Source organism: Lytechinus variegatus, chromosome 16 (assembly GCF_018143015.1).
Source record: "Lytechinus variegatus isolate NC3 chromosome 16, Lvar_3.0, whole genome shotgun sequence".
In the NCBI taxonomy this organism is placed as follows: domain Eukaryota; kingdom Metazoa; phylum Echinodermata; class Echinoidea; order Temnopleuroida; family Toxopneustidae; genus Lytechinus; species Lytechinus variegatus.
This window is the reverse complement of record NC_054755.1, coordinates 25,766,962-25,791,514: the sequence shown is the minus strand read 5'-3', so window position 1 is coordinate 25,791,514 and position 24,553 is coordinate 25,766,962. Positions and strand designations below refer to the sequence as shown.

The window sequence follows — 24,553 nt, the reverse complement described above, 5'->3', positions numbered from 1 at the left end:
TTAGGGCAGTATTAATGGGATATAACATGCATGTAGATAGCATATTGTTATATGGCTTCATAATATGAGGGATGTAATTAAGTGAAAAAAATGAAATAAATGACAATTATTTCATTTTTATTTTCATTTTATTTCAAAATGAAAAAAAAAGACATTTATTGCATTGGAGTATAAAAAGGAGGGGCTCCCCCTATGACCCACATCACCATTAGTCTGCAGGTGCAGACCCTTGATTGAACCTGTGATCAATGAGTGGGTCTTCACATAAGACTAGCACAGCTACAACTTGCTATTTTAATTCTTGAACTAGAGGACGGGGCCTTCTGTAGTGTACAGAAGTCGTTGGCAGGGTCAGGGACCATAGGCTGCATGTTAAATTCAGACCGTTTTAACTTGAATTATAAAGGGTTTGCACAGCAGACTACATCACAATGGAATCACCTTTGGGGCAGATATCCCCATCTACAATAGATTAAAACTTTTTACAACTTTAAAAAATTCACAGAACTTTTTTGCTTTTTGGTATTAATAAATAAATATGAAAAAACAGAAACTTGAAATGTTTAACTTACTGTTTCTCTATGGCATCTATTCTTTGTTCAAGTGGCTGCACAGCCTGTGAAGAGGGGGAAAGATGAACAGAAAAGGACATTAGAAAATCATAATTTCATATCAATTTTCATGCATACTGTTACTGCTCAAACAATTATATACAGTGAGTATGAATGAATTGTGTATTTGGCCTGTGTCATTTTCTTTCTTTTTTATTAGCTAATCTAACCAACAGTGAGATCTCTTATAAAGTAAAGGAAGACATGCTAGATTTGCAGAATTTTATGTTAAGTCACCAACCTTGGGCCCCGTCATACAAAGAGTAACGATTGATCCGATCAATCGCAACTATGGACGGCCAGCAACATCAACATCTATTATGCATGTTTGTTCAAAATATTTTCTAGCTACAATGTATGATGTATATTCATGCATTCATTGTTTTCTTGATAATTCATTGCGCTTCTCTTTGCATACAAAGGACATTGTGCAAATTTTTCGTTGAAAAAATTATGACACTGATGGATTTCCATAGTTACGATTGATCAGATCAATCATAACTCTTTGTAAGACTGGACCCAGGCCAGCGACCAAATCTATCACTTTTATTCCTAGACATCATAGTGTAGGTCGATTCCAGTCAGTTTTATTAGTATGACTGTAGCATAAATCCTCAGTACCAGGTCCTTCGGAGAGGACCTTAAGCCGTTGGTCCTCTGGTTGCTTGATTACAAGCATTCATGCTTTCTTAGCAATCAGGTAAAAAATCACCACCAATCAATCAATAATACCGAATTCACTCAATATTTTACATGGCACTCTAGCAGAGGTTTGAAGAAAAAAAATATTTGGTATCCTGTGAAAACAAATGAAAATCCGCCATTTTATTCTTCTTTTGATTTATTTCATTTCCAGGCAAGATGTTACGTGACAAAATACAATGGAAGCAATACAAGATTAGGAGGTAAATGAGCACCAGCCAATGCCTGGGAATCACCTAAAAATAATACAAAATTCTTTCGAGACTGAGGTTCTCCACATATTTTTTTATTACATTGAATTAATCTTATTTCAAGACTGTATCCCGACTTCCCTTTAATATCCTAATTGGGTCACTCACATTTTAAGGTGCCATAGACAAATTAAGATATTTCATTCTAAGGATTGGCCAAATAAATGCCATCTAGGTAACCCTTGTGTCTATGTTTCCAAGTGCACTGACCAAACAAGGTCTGCTTCAATGATAATTTACACTTACGATAATGGTAACCTCTACAAACATTTGCCTCTCAATCTACTTTGTAACTGAGTGTGCGTGCTATTAAAAGAGAACTTCAAAATGCTAGCTTCAATAATGCCATTATATACACAAGCACTTGAAAATAAAGGAAAACACTTAAAGTCGAAAAGGGCAAGGGTTCAAGATTTGGGTTAAATGCCATTTTAGTTCAGGACAATTACTCGAAAAGATCCCAACCCTCAAAAGGCAAACCGTTATGCAATTTGATTCATTATACCAGGTAGCAAATCTATCATATTGCCCTACTTTGACAAAAGAAAGCATCAAAGAGAAAAAGGTCTTTATATTATACAATTTGATTCCTTTTTCACAGCAATTTTTTTTTAAATGATGCTGCTATTAGGTATATTTGTTCATAGATATTATGTGGGCGCGATGTGGTCTAGTTGTTCTGACTCTTGTCTTTCAAACAGAGAGTCGTGGATATGAATCCTAGCCATGACATGTTTTCCTTCAGCAAGAAATTTATCTACACTGTGCTGCACTCGACCCAGGTGAGGTGAATGGGTACCCGGCATGCACTGAGCACCGGTGATGGTGTAGCTCAAGCTAAAGCCGGGGTAAAAATAGCAGCGCTTTGTATCCTCTGGCAAAAAGCACTTTATAAATCCAGCTATTATCATTATCAAGATATGGCTAATTTAATAATATATCAGGATGTCAATTCATTTGTGTTATATAAATCACAGTTTGAATTTTGTTCTTTTACAGAGAATTAAACTGCTGTGACTTTTGTTACAACTTTACAGGTCAAGTCCAACCCAGAAAAATGTTGATTGGAAAGGATAGAGAAAAATCAAAAACTAGCATGATGATGAAAATTTTCTTAAAATTTTGATGTAAACTAAGAAAGTTATGACATTTTTAAAGTTTGTTTTATTACAAAACAGTTATGCACAACTCAGTGATATGCAAATGAGAGTCGATGATGTCCCCCTCTCACTATTTTTTTTTTTACTTGGTACATGGTACTTGGTAGGATTCCTCCAAAAGACTCCATAAAGGTGTTTAAACTGGAGGTGTGTTGTGTGTGGTCACCAACTTAAGGCTCCAGATTCTACTTTGGAATTGTTTGAATTATACAATATTTCAATTTTTACAGATTTGACAACAAGGACCAACTTGACTTCAAGTTAAACTTTTAAAATGTTGATCATTCTACATGTTCACGGAGGAATAAAATTTGGTTCACAGGACAATGAGAAAATTAGAATTTTAGCATTTCATGTAATAAAATACAAAAGAAATAGTGAGTGGGTGATGTCATCAGTCTGCTCATTTTCATACCGACCAGGATGTGCATATAACTGTTAGCAAAATTAAGCGAAACTTTCAAATGTCATTTCTTTCTTTAATAATTCACATCCAATTTCCATGAAATTTTCAGTGTCATGCTTGTTGGAATTTGCTCCTTAATTCAAATCAACTTTTTATTGGGATGGACTTGTCCTTTAACAAAATGAAACTATAACTTCCTTTTGTCAAAGTAGAGCAGGGTAAAAGACCTCTTGCTTTTTTTTGCTATCTCCTCTATAAGTATTTTACTTTGCATATTATACTGAAAGTTGATGGAATTTACTATAATAATAAAAGAAGAAGATGGATTAAGTAATAAAGCAGGCAGTATACAAACACTGTAAACACTTTTGATGAGTTTATAAATGTTTCACTGACCTTTCTAACTTGGCTTTCTACATCCATATCAGCTGCTCCTAATTTAAATAATCTGTTCATCAGGAATAGGAGAGAATAGGTCATAAAATAAACCAAAATGAATTCATATGATTGTCATTATATTCATGAACTACAGGTAGTTCATCAATCATCATAGTGTATAGTCTATTTGAGAACATAAAATGCCTTTACATTAATATTTTATTTATCTGAATGTTGTCATATTAATATTTGCATTCACGTAAACAAACCTTTTTTTCCAAATCCTATTGAATGAAATTCTATATTAAATGCCCTTCCAATTCAATTTGATTGATTTATATATCTGCAATTGTACTCATTCTATCATATTTGAAATAACATATACAGCAGTTTGTATGTGTATGCAATCCCACAAAGTCTAATCATTCTGTGTATGTGCATATGTATTTGTAACTTTGTAAACCCGATGTGAAAGGAATTTCCTATACACGAAAATAAATACATTCAATTCAATTAAATTTCTTGCATCATACATGTATGAATCCCAGAAAAAAATCATGTTCTTTCAACTTTTACAGTTTATACATCCAACCCTCTATAATTCAAGTCTTTTAGATGAGCCTTTTATTGCTACAGAGTAAAGACGCTGTTTAAACTTTTTTAAACAGCACTATTTACTACATGTACATTAACCTTACAGTGTAGTTGTTCAAACTGATTTAACAAATGTTTAAAATCTTAAACAACAAAGTTTCTTTTTTAATATTTGATTCTCCATAAATCAACCATGGTTGTTTAATTTGTATAACAACTAAAGTAATTTTCATTTTACAGTAAACAGCATTGCACAAAATTTAAACAGCATTTTTACTGTATTAAATAGAAAATAGAAATTTTTAAATATTAAAATATTAAACAGAAAATAAACAAAGAAAATTCAGATTATACTCACTCTTCTGTCTCTTCTCTATGACCCTGACCCCAGACACCTGTTAAAAAGATATTAAAGGAAACAAATCAATTTGCAGAGGTCAATATATGATATTATTTCCTTGGCAGGCAATGTGTATAATATGCAATTATGCATAAATTGAATTATAAACTTAGAAAGCCATTTGAAAAATATAATACCTCATGAATTTACAGAGGTACAATGTACATATAAAACTTATAGGAATGGCATGAATAACAAGAACCCATGCCCTCTGCCCAAGAGGTACAATACTTGTCCCGTGTGCAATAACTGAAAGGGGTACTCCAAGCTGAAAATATTGATATCTATAACTACAAAATTCACAGAGCAAAATGCTGAAAATTTCATTAAAGTCTGATATCAAATGAGTTATCGAAGTAAAGATATTGAATTTTAAAATATTGTGTGAAAAATTTACATGCACATCATCATAAATATTCATGAGGTGGGCTGATGACATACATGTAACATCCCAACTTTCCTATTACTTATGTTATTAAATGAAATTTAATGGTTTCATTTTTTTCATACATCTGTGAATGATATTTCTCACATGTAATGAAATAAGTTGCAGCAATGAATATCTATTAAAAAGACACTGGATCAGTTGTCAATCAATCATTTTTGTTCTTGGTGGAATAAAATATGAATTTCATTTCTAATTTCATTTTTTTTTAGAAGAAGTGGGATTATCATATCATCGGTTTGCTCATTGAATATTCATGAAGACAGGTCTATAACTGTTTCAATGGATCAATGCAAATCTTTCAAATATCATAACTTTGTTATTCCTTGTCCGATTTTGATCAATTTTTCAGTGTTTTGTTTGTCTGCTTTTTTTGCTTTGTACATGTATGTGTTAATATATGTTTTCATTTATGTTATCTTTTTTGTAATATTTATTGATTTTGTCCTATAGTTGTTGGGTCAATGCTCAATAAGGCTATATGCTCTTTTTTGTTGGCCCCTCATTCTCATGTTTTTTGTATGTTGTCACAATGTTTTACTTTTTTACCTTGCGTTTTTTCATGTTTTTATTGAGAGTGTAAATAAATTGAAATTGAAAAAATGAAATTCCTTTATCTGTTCTAATCATAATATTTTCAGTCTGGAGTAATACCCCTTTGAGAGCTTGCAAGCAAGTGACATTCAGTACCGGTATAATACAGTGTATAGCTTTCTCATGATGATTAAATCTAAACATTACATCAATAAAATTGAATAATGGAAGTGTGATTGACATATTGATTTCTTGGTTGAATCTACTATTGATCACCATGTGGTTTGTATTTTTAATGGAAGTGATTGCAATAAATCTCCATGCAATCAACCAAGATGTCACAAAAATGTCATCAGGTTTTAAATACTTGGTTTTTTTTAATCTTTGTATTTTTAATGAAAAGTGGCCACAGGTTGGTTGTGTCATGCTTTTCGCATCTTTATATAAACCTATATAAACTATTAAACTTCTCCATGGTTTTAGCTAGCACTAGATACTTAAAGGGAGCACAACTAGTACAGTTTTAAAGGGATGGTCTGGGCTGAAAGTATTTATAACTTACATGTAATAGATTAGAATTCACTGAGCAAAATGCCTAAAATTTCATAAAACTCAGATTACAAATAGCAAAGTTATTGAATTTTAAAGTTTAACAGTATTTTGTGAAAACAGTCATCATGAATATTCATTAGGTTGGCTGATGTCATATCCCCACTTGTTCTTTTGTATTTTATTACAAGAAATTAGGTTTATTCAATTTTTTTCCTCCAAGAACTAGAAAATTCTGATTGACAACTGATTAAGTGAATAGATATTTATTGCTGCAACTTATTTCTTTATAAGGGAAACATATTATTCACACAAGTATGAAATAATGAATAAATTATGATTTATGCAATAACATAAGAAAACGGAAAGAAAGGATGTGACATCATCAGCCACCTACATGTAATGAATATTTATGACTGTTTTTACAAAATATTGCTAAACTTTAAACTTCAATAACTTTATTATTTGTTATCCAATTTTGATGAATTTTTTTTGCATTTTGCTCAGTGAATTCTACTCTACATATATATGTATTAAGATATAAATATTTTCAGCCCGGACCATCCCTTTAAAGCGTACACATACATGTACATGTATCCTGCTTCCTTGGGAACTGCTGCTTAAAGGTAAATGCTAGTTTTGGTAACGATATCAAAATGAGTTCGTACAGAATCCAATGAAATGACCACCAAAGTGTCTGTTTGTATAAATAAAACGCATGTGCCAAAGGATTCTGGAAGAAATTGTGTAATTGCTGAGAAATCAGCAAATAAGCACAGGATTCGGGTAGGGCGTCGGGCCTGACGCTCTAAGTAATACATGTAAGTATACATTGTCCCATGTGCGCTTATCTGTGTTGGAGATCTTCGGTGTGAATATTTTTCAGCGTAGATTTCAAGATTCACGAAGTTCAGTTAATGTAACTCTACCAGATCTAGATCCTCGATGATATACTGACAATTAATCCTTGTTTTACAGACTTTCTCATGAAATCAGTGTTTACTGCAACTACTGGAATTTCTCTTTAAAGTGGAAATTCACCCTGACAAAAAGTTGGAAAAATTAGAAAAGAATATTGGTAAAGGTCTAATGAGAATCCATCAAAAACTATCAGAGGTTTTTTTTTTGCTTTAATATTTGATTTGTGCAACATCACAAACAAGAAGTTCCTTCAGACACTATGCATGTGTGTCATGTGATACATTCCCCAAAATGCAATTTTCTTTAAAAATTGCCAATTATTTTATTTGTGTGGTGGATACATGTATTTCACCAGACACATCATTTATTACCCCTCCTATAAAAAGAACTATTTTCATTCATCAACTTGGAATTCATAAAATTCATATCACATAATTGGGGAGCTACTCGTATATACGTGTATGAATTCACAAATCAAAAACTTAAAAACTTAATGATTTTCTTTAAAGGTCAAGTCCACCTCAGAAAAATGTTGATTTGAATCAATAGAGAAAAATCAGACAAGCACAATGCTGAAAATTTCATCAAAATCGGATGTAAAATAAGAAAGTTATGACATTTCAAAGTTTCGCTTATTTTCAACAAAACAGTTATATGAACGAGCCAGTTACATCCAAATGAGAGAGTCGATGATGTCACTCACTCACTATTTCTTTTGTTTTTTATTGTTTGAATTATACAATATTTCAATTTTTACGAATTTGACGATTAGGACCTCCTTGCCTGAAGCACAAAATGTTAAAATAATGGAATTCCACTTGTTCAGGGATGAATGAAACTTCATTTCACATGACAATGATGAGAAAATGAAAATATTTCATATAATAAAATACAAAAGAAATAGTGAGTGAGTGATGTCATCAACTCTCTCATTTGGATGTAACTGGCTCGTTCATTTAACTATTTTGTTGAAAATAAGCGAAACTTTAAAATGCCATAATTTTCTTATTTTACATCCGATTTTGATGAAATTTTCAATGTTATGCTTGTTGAATTTTTCTCTTTTTATTCAAATCAAGTTTTTGTTGGGGTGGACTTGTCCTTTAAGTGTTCATTGGTGTGCTATTCTAGTCACCTGGTCTATTCAATTTCTTCATCCTGCTATGTAAGGCAAGCTTATGTAATATCTTGCTTTGAAATCTGCCTATCATGATGAAAGAAATGAAAGGTAATTTGACCAAAATTGCCCATGAAGTAGCTACGAACTGGTCTATTCATATCACATAATTGGGGAGCTAGTCGTATCTATACAATAAATTCACAAATCAAAAACTTAATGATTTTCTTAATTTCTTTAACACTGTATGCGTTAAATCAATATATTTTCATCAAACCTTCAGGCTTCACCTAGATGTATTTTTCCAGTTTTTCTGCTTTTTTATGGTGAACTTCTCCTTTAATAAATTACAAACCAACATCTGGTCTATTCTCATACATGTACATGTACATCATGTACATGTATACCATTAGTATTTGTATCACAGTGAAATAAAAAAAAATTATTCCCGGGAACCAATCAAAGCCACAGCAAAGACGAAAACAACAAGAGGATTCAGGTTCAATTGTAGGGCCTACAAGCTGTTAATGTTTTGTCATATTGAATACCTGTTCAGGTATATTCTTTTGAATGATTTGAACAAAACATACTCTTTTATGATTTGAACAAAGCGTTTTCATCTATAAATTGTCTTTCATGATGCAATTACACATGTATTGGAGTGTTTGCTCACACACTTTCTTCGTAATCATGTAAATGTACATTTATGATAGCTACATGTATGCAAATTATAATGACAGACTCTTCTTAGACCCTGTTCTCATTATGCTTTCTAAAACTAGTTTACTGGAAACCGGTTCAGGAAACCAATTAGGAAGATGGATTTGCTAGCATTCTCATTTGACTATTGAAGTCAGTGCTGTTGTTCAATAAAGCGGATGTGACGTCACTCTGCCCTCGCCCGTACATGTACATGTATGTCTACAATGTATCACTCAATATTGAAAAGAATCAATTTGATCCTACAACACAAAGTCACAAACCAAAATACAAGTATGATTAAAAAGACATTCACCTACAAGATGCATGATCAACATAATCTTATGAATCTAGGGATTCTTAGCATTCTTAAAACACATGATGTACAGTATGTACATAATACTTACAACAACAAGAATATTCCAAAATTGACAAAAATAGCTTATCCACAAGCTTGTGATAGATGATCACAATTTCCCACTGATACTGAAGGTGTGTCACCCAAATGGACACTGTATATACAGGTTATGTAAGTTTGTGAATTTGTGCATGTACATGTACAGGCAGAATTGCACAAATACACGAGCGGTGGGTGTGGGCTTCTTGTATTAAACAATGTTTATTCAACCCAAACTCTTACTATTCAATATGTTTACATGTGCATGTGAATGAGAAGGATCATAACTGTCTGTTTCAACATAAAAACCTGTCCCCTCAGTGACCGAAAACTTACGAAAAGTGAGATAACTCTTAAAGTGAAGATGGGTTATGTAACAAATCCTTTCTGTTTTATGTACACACACAGAGGGGAAAAACAGGGAATCCCTGGTGAAAAGGGGATCTTATTGTTATGTTCTGTTTACATTGTCTCGGGTGAAAAAGAGGTATGGAACTCCACCCAAAAGTTCTTCCTAGTCTACTTCCTAAACACAAAAATAATACTAGAGATAATGTACATATTTCAAGAGATGTGTAATGTTCACATGGCAAATGGTAAAATTAAAATTGAAGATTTTAGCATCAATAGGTCTTGTAGATAACAAGACAGTAGTATGGTAGGGTACTATTTAATTCATTTGTATTGTACTGTAGTATATACATGTATGTATGATACTATGTACTGTACTGGACTGTCTGGGAAAAGTGAATGATATATTTTTATAATAGTATTTTAGACCTAGTATCAAGCACTTTTATCCTCCCCTATCACCCTTTCACCAATATCTTGCCTTTGAACAACTTTGAAATTGTGAACCCACAGAATCATCTGAAATCACAAGCTTTGTTTAAACTTTGGTACAGTTTACTTTTATACCAAAATCATCTTATATGGGCTTTGGAGAGAATTTTCGGTGTTGAAACTCAAATAATGTTCTTCATATTGCACCAAAGACAGTCCTTAATTGAAACAAACCTTGAGGTATAGTACAGTATCCACCAAAAATTTATTTATTTGAATTTAGATAACATTGCATACATGTACCTGTTCACTGTATGAACTCAGCATGGTTTTTGAAAACCAAAATTCTGTTCACATGGTAAGGCAGTCATGAACTTGAAAGCTATTGTGATTGGTTTACAACTTTTTGTGGATTGGTGAATGAACTATACTATGTGTGGTTTTGTGGTTTGATACATGGATGGATTGCATTGTTATGGTTATCATAAGGTTCCACCTTTTTTGTCAGAGACTATCAAAAGGGGCCTAGTATTATAATATGCAAACATGAACTAGTTTCAGGACTGGCAATGGTTAAAACCTGTGCATTTTCCCAATTTTGCCAAAGCATGCTACTGGCATCTGAATGTTAGATTATCACAGGGAATGTACATGTACCTGTATGAATATCAAAGCGCAGTACTTTTTCACTTGATTTAGACTTCTCTTCAAACAAACTATTGATTACAACTGCCAATTAGGATATGTGTGACTGCGGATTAGACTAGTCATAAACAGTCATTAGACTTTACAAAGTTCAGTATAAAATGAGATGTAATATACCCTTTTTACACAGGATTTTCTTAGCCCCGGACTATCGCTAACCCCTTACTCTCCCTAACCGCGTACTATTTTTTTTCCCTTTTCACACATGCCAAATTGTTATTGCTAACCGCGGATAAGGAATGCTTGCTTTTCACACACGAAACTCGCTAACCCCAGACTAGTGGTAGCTCATGAATATTCACGAGCGTCGATGAGAAAAGTATTAAAACACGAATTCCAACTCGCTGACTCATGGAGCGCGCTTTTTCTCATCACCGTGTTCGCTGTTCATGAATATTCACTATGCTTACCTCTGATTGGACAACAGGACCGGCTCTGTTGCGGGGCATGGATGGGAGCACTTAGCCCACTTTTGTTTTACACTAGCAATCTTAACCCTGTACTATCGCTCTTAGCACCGCAATTGCAGGGATAACCCTGCTTTTTTGCAGGCCAAATAATCCCGTATTAAAGGTGGGGTTAGCCCACTTTGCAAAAATGCTGTGTAAAAAGAAAGTGGGCTAAGCTTAACCCCGTACTATAGTATGGGGTTAAGGAAATCTAAGCATGTGTAAAAAGGGTACTTGAGTACCGAAGTGTGACGTTATCATAATATCAATTTTCCTTTTTTGCAAACCATATTTTTGTAGAGCATGATTAAATACACCCCCACGACCCATATTTGATGTGAATCAGTCAACGTACATAAATACTGACCTGGTTCTTAAAGCCTGTGTATAGTTTTGGTAAATCCACCAAAATGCACCTATCACTATTCCAATTCATTGCTAGCTAATATGAATGGATATGCCCTATAACAGTTATGATGTGGAGGATATGAAATGAAAATGTGTTTTACAGGATAAATTTTGCGATTTTACATGGAAATTTAACTTGATCGGGCCACCCGATCAAATTAAAATATCTGTGTGTTTTTGTCTTTCAATTACATCCTATTCCAAATCATGGAATTGGCTGAAACTTTCAAGATATGTTCTTTGTCTGTAACTTTTGGATATCTAATCACTAAATTTATAAGATAAGTGCTTGAATGCCCATTTTTTTTAATTTAAAACATGCATCGCCGAGAGAGGGCGCTATATATCCAAGATTTGAATATTTGAAATTTTCTCAGAGAAGTGCATTTGGAAAAATATCTAACGGTCTCTACACTTCAGTAAGACTGTCATATTAGATGATATTCGATTATCAGTCACATTTTGACCCTTTACCAAAGCTATACACAGGCTTTAACATTTAGAACCAAGCCAATAAATTATTAATTTTAATGGGGGTAATTATGTATTCATGAAATCATTTCTCGGGCCCAGGGTTGGAAATAATTTTCATTTTTGAGGGGAGATCTATTTTTCCACATTGGGGTGATTGCAGAATTGTAGGGGCTATACCAGCAATTACACAGTACATGTACATGTATTAAATGCAAATATCATTATTCTGGGAATCTGCCATAGGAATAATAAATACTGATTTTCTAAATAGTCTTGTAAAACTATTAGTGACAGATCTTGTGGTGACTCTAGAAAGAATGGTCACCCCCAAAGCATGCATTCTGGGGGATTTTTACTTTTTAGGGGCAATTCAGGATGTCATTAGGGCAAAATCGGCCGTCGCCCTCATGTCCAATGTATGTATTTCCTACGCTGGCCCCCGTGGACCGATTCCCACCGAATTCGGGTTGTGGAGGAGGTATTTCATCATCATGCTCTACCAAAATATGGTATCAAAAATGCTGAAATCAAAATAGATTTTTTGTGTGATGTCATCACTTCTGTACTACTTAATGTGTATTAAACAGGATTATACTGAATCAGCAAATGGGAGCGCTGCTTGCAATTCCAGGTATCCAATCAATTATCACCTCATCTGGGTCGAGTGCAGCACAATGTGGATAAATTTCTTGCTGAAACTACGTAATGGCTTGGATTTGAACCCACGATCCTCTACTTCAAAGTCTGGAGACTAATCCACTGGGCCACAGCGCTCCATTTTCAAGTCTGACCTAGATTTGCACATGAATTCCCCGTTTCATGCGGTATAAAAGGCATCACTGCATTGGTCAAATTATGCGACATGTAATCATGCCCTACTCCCCCCAAAAAAAATAAATAAATAAAATAATAAATAAATAATAATAATAATAAAATAAAAAATAAAAAATCTTAACCACTGTCTCCATCAGTTCAGTCTGGCTATTCTTGCTTCAGCTCTGAGCCAAACCAATGGATTACCTGTAAAGGGCAAGCCCATCTCAACAGAAAGTTCATTTTAATATTAAATATAAAAGAACAAAAAACTATTAACAGCATAACACTGAAATTTCATCAAAATAAAAAAAAGTTTTAGCATTTTAAGTTTCACTTTATAATTTCAAAAAATAGTTATGTATTTCCTGGTCATCATCATATGAAAAAAAAAACTGTAGGGCCTACAGTACTAGTAATTTCCACTCTTCTCTTGCCAAAAACATGGAGGCCTACATAGTACATGCATGGAAACATCATACCAAAAACAACTTTTGAAAAGTTGTCACCACTCACTCTCTGCGAAGAAAGCTCACGATAGCCAAACAAATTATGTAAACACTGAAAACACGATGCAACCGAATGAATAATTTCAGAGATATTCTGTTGATTTTTTAATTCATTTTCCCCTAATATTGAAAAATAGGCCTTGGCGGCTAGTCCTACGGTCAACTATGCCAAACAGGTGTAGATCCACTCCAGTTTGTTCTTTATGTTGTGTTGTTTTTTCCACCAAATTTATCTGTTTTGAAAACTACAGTTTTCTTTGACTTGACTACTGTGAAAAGTCCTTGACTACTGAATCCATTTCAATATTGTTTATCCACGCTCTTTTGAAAGTGGGTCAGAGTCACTGCAAAGGTCAGAGACAACTGGAGCAAATCTGAATCGTGAAAGTTGATGGAAACAAATCAACATTCTGATTGAAAGAGAATAACTTTACAATGACAACTTGAAGCTTGAAGTTCAGCTGGGCTCTCATTGGAACCTTTGAAACATAGGCCGGCTACATGAGCATTAGTATCACTATCAGGAAAAAAATACACAGGGGCTAGGCCGCTTGGGTGATTTTGCCCCCCGAAATTTTTTTAAAGCCCAGAAACTAAAAAAAAATCCTTGGAATAGTCATAATCAGTAAAATGATAAAGCTTTTCAAATGTTGCAGATTTGGGCAGTAAATCATGGAAAATAGCCCCCCCCCCCCAATAAAAATATTGTTCTGCCTGATGTACATGTACTATCTTTTCCCTCTTCATTTCATTTCAACCTTTCTCCATATATGGCAAAAGTGGCAATGGCAAAAGTGTGTTACCAATGCAATAAATTCACCATAAAAAAAAGACGACCAACAAAACTCTAAATTTTCATTGGGAGTGACTTTTCTTTCTTTTTTAATGAGATAGTTTGGGTTTGCATTGAAAACTCAAATACCATAGTAACCATACACAAACTTGTGAGTTACTGTATATATAGAACTTTTGTAATAGGTCCATGATAGAACAAACGTGTTTCAAAATGTAGGACATGCAAGCCAGACACTTCATTCAATCTATTCTACAGTGTACATACATGTATATCATACACAAAACAACATTGATTTATGTCTGGCTTGCCCTATATTTTGAATACCTGCTCTGCTTCCATTGTTTCCTAGTGGACTAAATTACATCATCTTGTATGAGAGCATGTAGTTCATTCAAAACAAATTGATCTCCGGATTCTGAACAATGTAGGCCTATAGATCATTGCGCCTACACGCTTTTCAGATATTCATACACGTTCGGACTGATCTCAATTTTTTTTCAGTTTGAAAGAATAAAGTTGAATGTGTTATAAAATATAATAAATAATATTCTACAGGCACTGACCCTGATCGAAACTTTAATCAACAAGTGGGCCTTCACATAAGACTAGCACAGATACACAACTTTCTGTTGGGGAAGTTGGCCTTCCGTATAGTACACAAGGCAAGCCATTGGCAGGGTTACATGTACATGTATTTTCACTTGTTCAGACAACTTTCCTTGAGTGACTACATGTATAGTACTGTTTGAGGTCAGAGGCCTTCGGTTCACTTAACAGTTTTTTAAAAATACTTTAACCCCCAAAAAAAATTAATAAAAATAAATCAATAAATAAATACATGCAAATAATAAACAAGTGGAATGCCTCTGGCCGTCTCACCTGCATCACGCGGTTCAATATAGCAGCAGTGCTCACTTTGAATACTACTCTAACTCGCACAAGATGTTCAGTGATACATGGTTACTCTTATTTCCCTTTTTTATGAACTAGACCAATAAACTTACAGAGATATGATGGTTATTCAACAAAAAACCCCAACATGGCCAAAGTTCATTAACCTTACATGACCTTTGACCTTGATCATGTGACCTGAAACTCGAACAGGATGTTCAGTGATACTTGATTACTCTAATGTCCAAGTTTAATGAACTAGACCAACAAACTTTCAAAGTTATGATGGTAATTCAACAGATACCCCCGATTCGGCCAAAGTTCATTGACCCTAAATGACCTTTGACCTTAATCATGAGACCTGAAACGCGCACAGGATGTTCTGTGATACTTGATTACTATTATGTCCAAGTTTCATGAATCAGATCCATAAACTTTCAAAGTTATGATGGGAATTCAACAGATATCCCCAATTCGGCCAAAGTTCATTGACCCTAAATGACCTTTGACCTTGGTCATGTGACATGAAACTCATGCAGGATGTTCAGTGATACTTGATTAACCTTATGTCCAAGTTTCATGAACTAGGTCCATATATTTTCAAAGTTATGATGGGAATTCAACAGATATCCCCAATTCGGCCAAAGTTCATTGACCCTAAATGACCTTTGACCTTCGTCATGTGACGTGAAACTCATGCAGGATGTTCAGTGATACTTGATTAACCTTATGTCCAAGTTTCATGAACTAGGTCCATATATTTTCTAAGTTATGATGACATTTCAAAAACTTAACCTCAGGTTAAGATTTCGATGTTGATTCCTCCAACATGGTCTAAGTTCATTGACCCTAAATGACCTTTGACCATGGTCATGTGACATGAAACTCTGATAGGATGTTCAGTAATACTTGATTAACCTTATGGCCAAGTTTTATTAACTAGGTCCATATACTTTCTAAGTTATGACATCATTTCAAAAACTTAACCTCAGGTTAAGATTTGATGTTGACGCCGCCGCCGCCGTCGCCGTCGGAAAAGCGGCGCCTATAGTCTCACTTTGCTTCGCAGGTGAGACAAAAATCATTGAATGCTGAAAACTTTACCCATCACCAAAAGAATCCCCAAAAATCCATGATCAAAGATTTTAAAATTATTGTAATTCTTTTTTCTATTTTAGATGTCACATGCCAGCAGCTCCACACATGTCGTGAATTCAAAAAAAAATCAATGAAATGTCATTTTATCAATAAATTGAGAATGGGCTTTATTCTACCTTTAATATACAGCCTGTACATGTACACAGAACATTACTTCACACCCCCTCCTGAAAGAAACTTCAAGTCATCATGAACCATTAATAAAAATGAAATTTATGCATTTTACATACATGTAACATATGGAGCAGTTGCTACATGTATGACATCACAAATCATAAACTTGAAATTATAACTTTCTGAAGATTTAATGGACTTTTCTCAACCCTTCATATTATTTTTTATCATTTTTAATGCTATTTTTAGTTTTTTTACAATAATATTTCTGTCAGGGTGAACTTCACATTTACATGTACATGTAACACGGGCACTGTTGTACAGTGGAACGTGCATCAGCATGTCATAGACATCTAGGTGTACATGTATGAAACTAAAATCACTAATTAAATAAAATTAAATAAAAATCTGCTAAACTTTCCCAAAGCACTTGCATGGATGGTCTGTGCTTCTGTTTGACTAAGTACTTTCCTAAAAGAGATGCTCCCTATTCATTACATCTTATTGCATTTAAAGGTAATTCAATCCCATTTGTACAAGTACTTTCAGTCTATTGACTATCCTCTATTGGGTGGGGTAGCTAAAATCCTCAGCCCATCCTAACCGCATTCACCCAAAAATTCCTCCCCTTTCAAATCATTCTTTCCACTGCAATGCAAATCATGCAATTCAGTTATTCGAGAGAAGGTGATGAACATACATGTACACAGAACAGCGAAGCATTTCATCAAAACTTTTTGAAGGCTAGCTAAAATACATATTACTTGTGCATGTATTGTTTTATATTTTAAATGTAATTTGCATAAAAATGTACTGTATTAAAAATACCGCATGCAGGCACTAGAGTAATACTTTTACAGAGGTTTATTATCAGATAAATCCAAGAGTTTCAATTCAATTGTTGTGTTGAAAGTTATATGTAAAAAAAAACAGTATTCTACATGCATTTTACATGTGTGTATGAGTCTTTGAAATATCGGCGGACCAAGGACTTGGCTGGGCAAACATTAAAGTTACGGTAAATATCAACATATTCCAACAAATATACCACCATAATCCACACACCTACATGTACATGAGCTCATCTGTGTTGGCGATTTCCAGTGCCCTTGCCAGTACCAGGACAGATCTACGTGTACATGTACAATGTACACTTGATATGAGAACAATAATAAACCTTGACTTTGATTTTAATCTAAAAATTTAATGCCTCTACTCTGGTCATGCAGTTTAGCAGGATATAATTAGGAAGTTGTCAACTTCAGAATTCATGTGCACATCTATCATAAATATATAAAAAAAATGAGATTGTAGACCCCCCCCCCATTGAAATAAAATAAACAAAGGACAGTGTTAAACTTGAGATCTGTCTCAGTATAAGCATAAACTCTACTCAAGACAGTAAAAAAACATATGGTATAAAAAGCTAGCTATTGTACGTGTTGATTTTCATTTAATAATCTACAAATAAATTCCATATGAATTCAGCTTTGTATGCTGCCAGGCAGTGAAAGGAAAATTACCCCCCCCCCCCCTCTCCTCCCACCGGCCCCACACGTACAGTGTACAAATTTATCCCTGTGTGTTTTACAAATTCTAATTCTATAATGTCCAAGTTGACTATTTGACCTTTTCCCATTTAAAAAAAAGCTTTCACAATGAAGCTTTTCAAGTTCCCATCCTAATCTTGATTTATCTCAATCCCTCTCTATTATCTTTCTTTTTAAGTCTAAGTTACCATAGATTCATGTTGCATTGGCTTCCTGCATGCCTCAGTGATTTGAGATGAATGTGAGAGGTGACTGTACATGTAATTCATATACCAGAGACAGATTAACCAGACATAATCAGTTCATAGTGTACTAGTCTGTAGTGTACACGTAGTTGACTCTCCTGGTTGTATTTAGGCCTAACATCTTTTATTCTGGTGTTCTGGTCCATGCACTTATCACAAATTCATGGAAGCACCTCATCAACTGACAAATTATTAAGCATTGAGTTATTTATAGGCCAATGTGTACATGTATACGTACATGTATACACATGTATGTGTAGCCTTTTTTTTACTGTTTTAGCCCTAATATTTCTTGGTGAAGAATAAATCAACAAAAGTTATTCAATACACACCTATATTCTCACAATAGGCTTGAGAAAACGTGTTAATCCTTTTATAATAAGCTACGTAATTCAGTGACAGGTATGCATTCCACCTCAAAGCTTCTAATACATATACAGTACATGTAGTTCCTGGTTGCACAATGCAATAATAGGTTTAATTGCTGAGCACTATAACCTGGTAATTTATTAAAGCAAACACACATGACTATTATACATGTAGCATTAACAGGATAAAATCAAATTTTGCTATCTGAATGGTCATAAATAATCAAGTGCTCAGGCCTCCACAACACAAAATTTACCATTTGATCCTGGAACACTTTTTAAGCATGATAGTTTACAATCAGATGCTAACCTTTGTTTCATAAAAACAGATCACTTGTACTTTGAATTTGAACTCAAGTGACCCAATGTTATGCAATTACTGCCTTATTACATCATAGTATAATTTAAAGATAAAAATGGTTGTAAAAGGGTAATGAAAATTTACTGTCATGTGTGTAAAGATCTTGGAACATGTGCATTGAAATGTAATGATATCCAAATAATCCAATCCTACATACATGTAGGAAGGTTGGATCATTCCTACAGACAATGAAGTGATGATGTCATAATTTGTTTCTTCAGCTTTTTTTATATATATTTTGGTAGAGCATGATGAAATACCACCACTACAAAATTTGGTGGGAATTGATCCATGGGGCCTGATGGGTGCCTGAGATATGACCTCCTGAATACATAATTAGCCCCATTTGAAGTCAATGTATTTATTGGCATGGTTCCTAACTAAATATAGAACCAGGCCAATAATATATTGACTTCAATGAGGCTAATTATGTTTTCATGAGGTCACATCAAAGGCCCCCATGCACCAATTTGTTCAAAATTTCGGTAGTGGTGCATATCATCATGCTCTACCAAAATATGGTATCAAAAATGCTGAAATTCAAAATTTGAAAATTGATGACATCTATTTCGAGGCATAGGTTCTGTCTCATGAGTATCATCTCCGTCTCCATCTAATCAGACTTTCTTACAGTGAGATCAGAGATCTCTGGCACTGCCAAATCAAATGCTACAAAGTCTCCAGACAATATACATGTACTCTACCCTACAAGCAAAATATATTTTAAATAAGTAATGATTATGAAATAATTTGTGATTGTAATAAAGAATTATGATTCCAGTGTAAAATCCTCAAGTAAAAACTGCAGTGTTTGTCATGGATAGCAGTCACTCAGTAGGTCTGTTTATCGATGGGAAGATCAGTCGGCTACATGTAGACAATCTAAACAGCACATGGTCTTGCCTTCATGTATCTGGTGGTCGGCCCATTGATAGTATCAATTATCATAACATTGTCCATTAAATGAGTACATGGATTGCATATTATTAGGCTTATTGTTTTCCATGACAAACACCACGATGGCGGTGCAACCATTGACAATTTGACAATTCTTGCAGATCCTCAAATTTAATGTATTAGCAAATGGCAATTGATAATCAAATTTTCACCAAAAGAAAAAATGGGAAATGACTTTTGAGACCTTGTTTAGATCTCCACATGTAGACCTTGTTTAGATCTCCACATGTAGTTATTTTTTGGAAACATGTGATTTATACAAAAAGGGTCAGGCATCTCAGAGATGAGACAGGCTGAGACAAGAGTAAACTTCATTAGATGGATCTAGCCCTACATCATGATTTTTTTTTATTTTACTCTCCAAATGTTTCCTGGCTAAAACTTAACTTAAAATTTCTTCTTTATACTTATCGTCAATGACAATGTAGTGTGACATTGTACTTTCGATCAAATTTTATTGTCAGGCATTACCAGAAAAACCAGACAGACCAAACAAGAAATATTAGAGACGTGCATGAAAATGAATGGCATCTTCAATTTATAAACTTGGCTCACCAATAATGATGCAGAGAACTCCGACAATGACAAAGATCACTCTGAAACGTTTCCAAACCGTCATGACTGATGCCCAGTTCATACTTGGTCTCCTTCTAAAGCACAAATTAGTCCTTGATTTTCCGTTGTGTGTGCAGGGAGACAAATCAGAAAGATCTCTGCCTGCTCTGGAAATGCCCAACCGATCGCACCAGCTGCGCGACTTTGTCCCTTGTTGTGAGTGATGCGCTGAACCGCTAGCTTCCCGAGAGTAGTCCGGCACGGCTTGGCCGTGCATGCCAAGCGGGGTTGTAGCTCACCAAAGGAACAGCAAACAGGGAAATCCAGCCGTCTAATTCATTAAGCAAACAGTCGTGTGGAACAAAGTCCATTATTAATCTCCCTTCCCCTTCATCTTGTAATGAATCAATCTAATCCTTGTGTTTATCACTCTTAAAACCACAAAATGAAGACATTTTAAGAATTTCGCACGAGAGGCAGCGGCAGATTGTCCTTCTCCATGACCAACGATAATAAGGTATCCCGAAATATGAAATGAAAGCAGATAATAATCGATCGCGACGTGTACAAAATGACGTATACACTAATTTTCACAGAGAAAATAAAAATATTTAATAACAGAACATGTACTAGAAATTTATGTTGGTAACTTATCCTTCCTGATTTTCAGGCGTTTAAAGTTTTTAGGTTTTCAATTACTATTTCAAGCGGAAGTTTATAGGATTACATAAAATAGAGACTCGACCAATAACCGACCAATTCAATTTTTTTGGGGGATCGGGGCTATAGGCCTAGATCCATTAATTAGTTTAGCCTTTGGGGAAACCTGGTGAATAGAATTTACCAGTGATAATCATAATCATAATATGCGCTCAAATTTTCTGCCTGCACTGCCCTTTTCAATGATGTTTTATATAAACAAATTATGGAGCATATATAGGTGCTTAGTTTCAGTCAATGAAGATCTAGGGCCTTTCATATAGAATTAGGCGATGTCAGCGGCTTTCTGCGCCTCGGGATGCGGTGTCAAATCCAATGATCAGGGGAGGGGGGGGGATGAAATGACTTGTCGGATGTTTCATCCGACAGTGACAGTTACCATAAGAACTGAGCTTCTTAGCCAATCAGAGTCAAGGAAAGTTGTCAAATCACCGACACGACTTGTAAGATATGTTGGTGAACTGCTTCCCAGTGTTTGTACTTCTGATAATCCTTGTCTGGCGCATAAGGACGAAATTGCAAAACGTGTAAAGCGTCGAATCGGAGATTGGGAGGCTTCATCAACTCAGCCCCCAACATATTTTCAGTAAAGGTGTTTAAAAAAATAGTAAATAACAATCAAACCGTTATTTTAGGTATGGTGCCCCTCACTTTAGGATCACCCCCCCCCCCCCCCATGTTATTTTTTTTTCAATAAGCGGGCCTTTATACAATGGTACACAGAAAGGATGTGGCCTTTTTTTAATAATAAAATTACAATTAAAACAAAACAAAACATGAAGAGCATCGCCACTATATACGAGGTGTCGACGATATATCTGCCATTTAAAATCAATAGGGCGACCCATCCAACAAATAGAATAGAATGATTCAAATAAAACTCATAGCAATGAAAGAAATCAACATCGACCAAAAATTTGATGTAAATACAAATTGAACATTTTTAAAATTTGCATAAAAATTATTGGGATTTATGAAAACAAGGAAGCCAAATGACACACATGTGTTAATAATTTTGTGAAGTATGCGATATCCATTTTTTTTCACCCACAAGGCCACAAGACATGTAAGTATAACGTGATTTGATTTTTTTACCGAACATAGGCAATCCACATTTTAATTCAATAAAGGTGACTTTTTTCATTAAAATCTACAAATGTGAAACATTTCTCAGAATAAAGTACTGTACCTAGCTCTATCAGCTCTCTAATCTGCTTGATAGAATAGCTCTGCTATACGCAAACACTGTTTGGTGAAAGCAAGGTAAACTTTTGAAGTCCCCTAACATTATTTAATTTGAAAAATTAAAATGATTTCAGTATCATGCTTGGTGGGTTTTTGTTCCCCGGGGGGGGGGGGGTGTTCTATTTATAACGAATCAACTTGCGATCTGGATAGACTTGACTTTAAAAATTGATTTAAAAAAAAAGATTTTCGCTCGCAAGAGGGCACATTTAATTCATCATAACGACCGAGCATTAATAAAAGGTCTAAAATAGATCATCGTTTACCCTAGATATTCTCATTTCTAAATAAAATAAACCAAATTATCCATACTCGTAAGTAAGTGACTATCACAAAAATCACTTAAAGGGATGGTCCGGGCTGAAAAGGTACGACATGAAGAGGATATGATCTGAAGCGTGAGGGTAAATAACTTGTGATTACATCAATTTTATTCTGCATTCCAATTGTAAATTAGCAAATTTGAAAACAGCTGAAATCGGGAAAAAATATCTGAAATTTAGGCCTATCAGTGATAGGCCTAAATTTCAGATATTTTTTTTCCGATTTCAGCTGTTTTCAAATTTGCTAATTTACAATTGGAATGCAGAATGAAATTGATGTAATCACAAGTTATTTACCCTCACGCTTCAGATCATATCCTCCTCATGTCGTACAGTTTAAAGACCTTAGCGATAAATACAAATTTATATTCATAATGAAACTTGATAATGAAAACATAATTGATAATTTCTATAAGTTCACCAAAACCATTATAAATAAGAGAGGTGAGCTTTAACATCAACTACATTTTTTTTTTACTTTCATTCAAGCTAAAAATCCAAAAAATCCAATGTACACCAACGATATATCTCTATCATTAAATATACATTTAGTTACTTCCTGATCGATAAATAGATAACTTATGTATTGTGCTTCATAATATTGCATTATATGCTATACTTTCTGTGTTTAATTTCAATACGTCATTTCTCTTTGTATATAAATGTATATGTATAATTGCAAATCTGTGGAAGATGTATTGCTGATTTATACGACATACAGTTATGAATATTTTTGTTTATGTTATCATTGTATGTATTGTAAAACAAAATTAATGTTCATGCAAAAAAATGAAGTTTGTTAATAGATTCAAATTCAAATTAAAACTAAAGATTACATATTTTGTTTATTTATTTTGCTTTCCTGGGAAAGGTAGTTGACGCACTGTACCGTACGGTGATTTATCGATTTTTCTTTACAAAAAATTCGTGGCAAAATTAATGTGAGTAACTTGTTTATTGTGAATAGACTTCTAACCTTGATCGGCTTTTCTTTTCAATATATTTTTTTTGGAAGAATGATCGACAAGGCTCATGAATTTCTAAATCAACCATTCCGCTGTGAATATGTCGATCTTAACACCCTTCCCTGTCCACGTAAAAATCACATAATTCACCTTTTAGTTAGATACTGTCATTGAAAAAGAAGAAATTGATTCATTTACTAAATTAATGTTTCCGACAATTAAAGCTCCAAGCTAGATCCCCGCCCTCCTGTACATCATGGACCCGTGTATTGCTTTCAAATTATTATCATCAATCTCCCCCTAACGTTTGATGTAGGTCTACAGTCATCATCATCATCATCATCTTCATCATCATCATCATCATCATCTTCATCATCATCATCATCATCATCATCATCATCCATCATCATTCATCATCGTTATCATCATCATCTTCATCATCATCATCTTCATCATCATCATCATCATCATCATATCATCATCTTCATCATCATATCGGTAGCATCACCACCATCATCATCATCATCTTCATCATCATCATCATCATTAGCAGCATCACCATCATCGTCTTCATCATCATCATCATGTCAGCAGCATCACCACCATCATCAGCAGCAGTAGCAGCGCAGCATCATCATCATCATCCTCTTCATCAGTCACCATCACCCTCATCATTATCATCACCATCATCATCACCAAATAAATTCAAGCCTAAATACTATGATTTCAAAACAAAATAATATAAACTTTGGGGCCAAGCCATGAATTATGATTATGTCTCTTTTCATACTATACATCCAAAAAGGTAATTGAAGTGAACAAGAAAACACAACACAATTTTAAACTTTGTACAATATATTTTATTACTTCTCAAGGTGCATACATATATACAAACACATATATAATTATCATATGAACAAAAAATTTCCTTTATTCTATTATGATTTGCCTAAATCTGAAGGGAAATTAAATGTATTTGAATTAAATCATGTGAAAGTTT

General features: G+C 34.1%; 1 protein-coding gene across 1 annotated transcript; it reads right to left on the bottom strand.

Moving 5' to 3' along the window:
* Positions 1-568: 568 nt before the first annotated feature.
* LOC121429524 lies at positions 569-20,838 on the bottom strand. The gene is made up of 4 exons (XM_041626582.1): positions 20,301-20,838; positions 4,461-4,497; positions 3,527-3,578; positions 569-616 (listed from the first exon to the last, which is right to left on the bottom strand). The coding sequence occupies exons 1-4, from the start codon at positions 20,575-20,577 to the stop codon at positions 569-571; spliced, it is 414 nt and encodes a 137-aa protein (XP_041482516.1). The 5' UTR covers positions 20,578-20,838.
* Positions 20,839-24,553: the final 3,715 nt, after the last annotated feature.

Excerpts from the sequence above, each read along its gene's own strand:
- LOC121429524 (XM_041626582.1), bottom strand. The coding sequence starts at position 20,577 with ATGCACGGCCAAGCCGTGCCGGACTACTCTCGGGAAGCTAGCGGTTCA. Across the intron at positions 4,498-20,300 it reads AGTTCTCTGCATCATTATTG|GTGTCTGGGGTCAGGGTCAT; the intron begins GTGAGCCAAGTT and ends TCTTTTTAACAG. Across the intron at positions 617-3,526 it reads TAGAAAGCCAAGTTAGAAAG|GCTGTGCAGCCACTTGAACA; the intron begins GTCAGTGAAACA and ends CCCTCTTCACAG.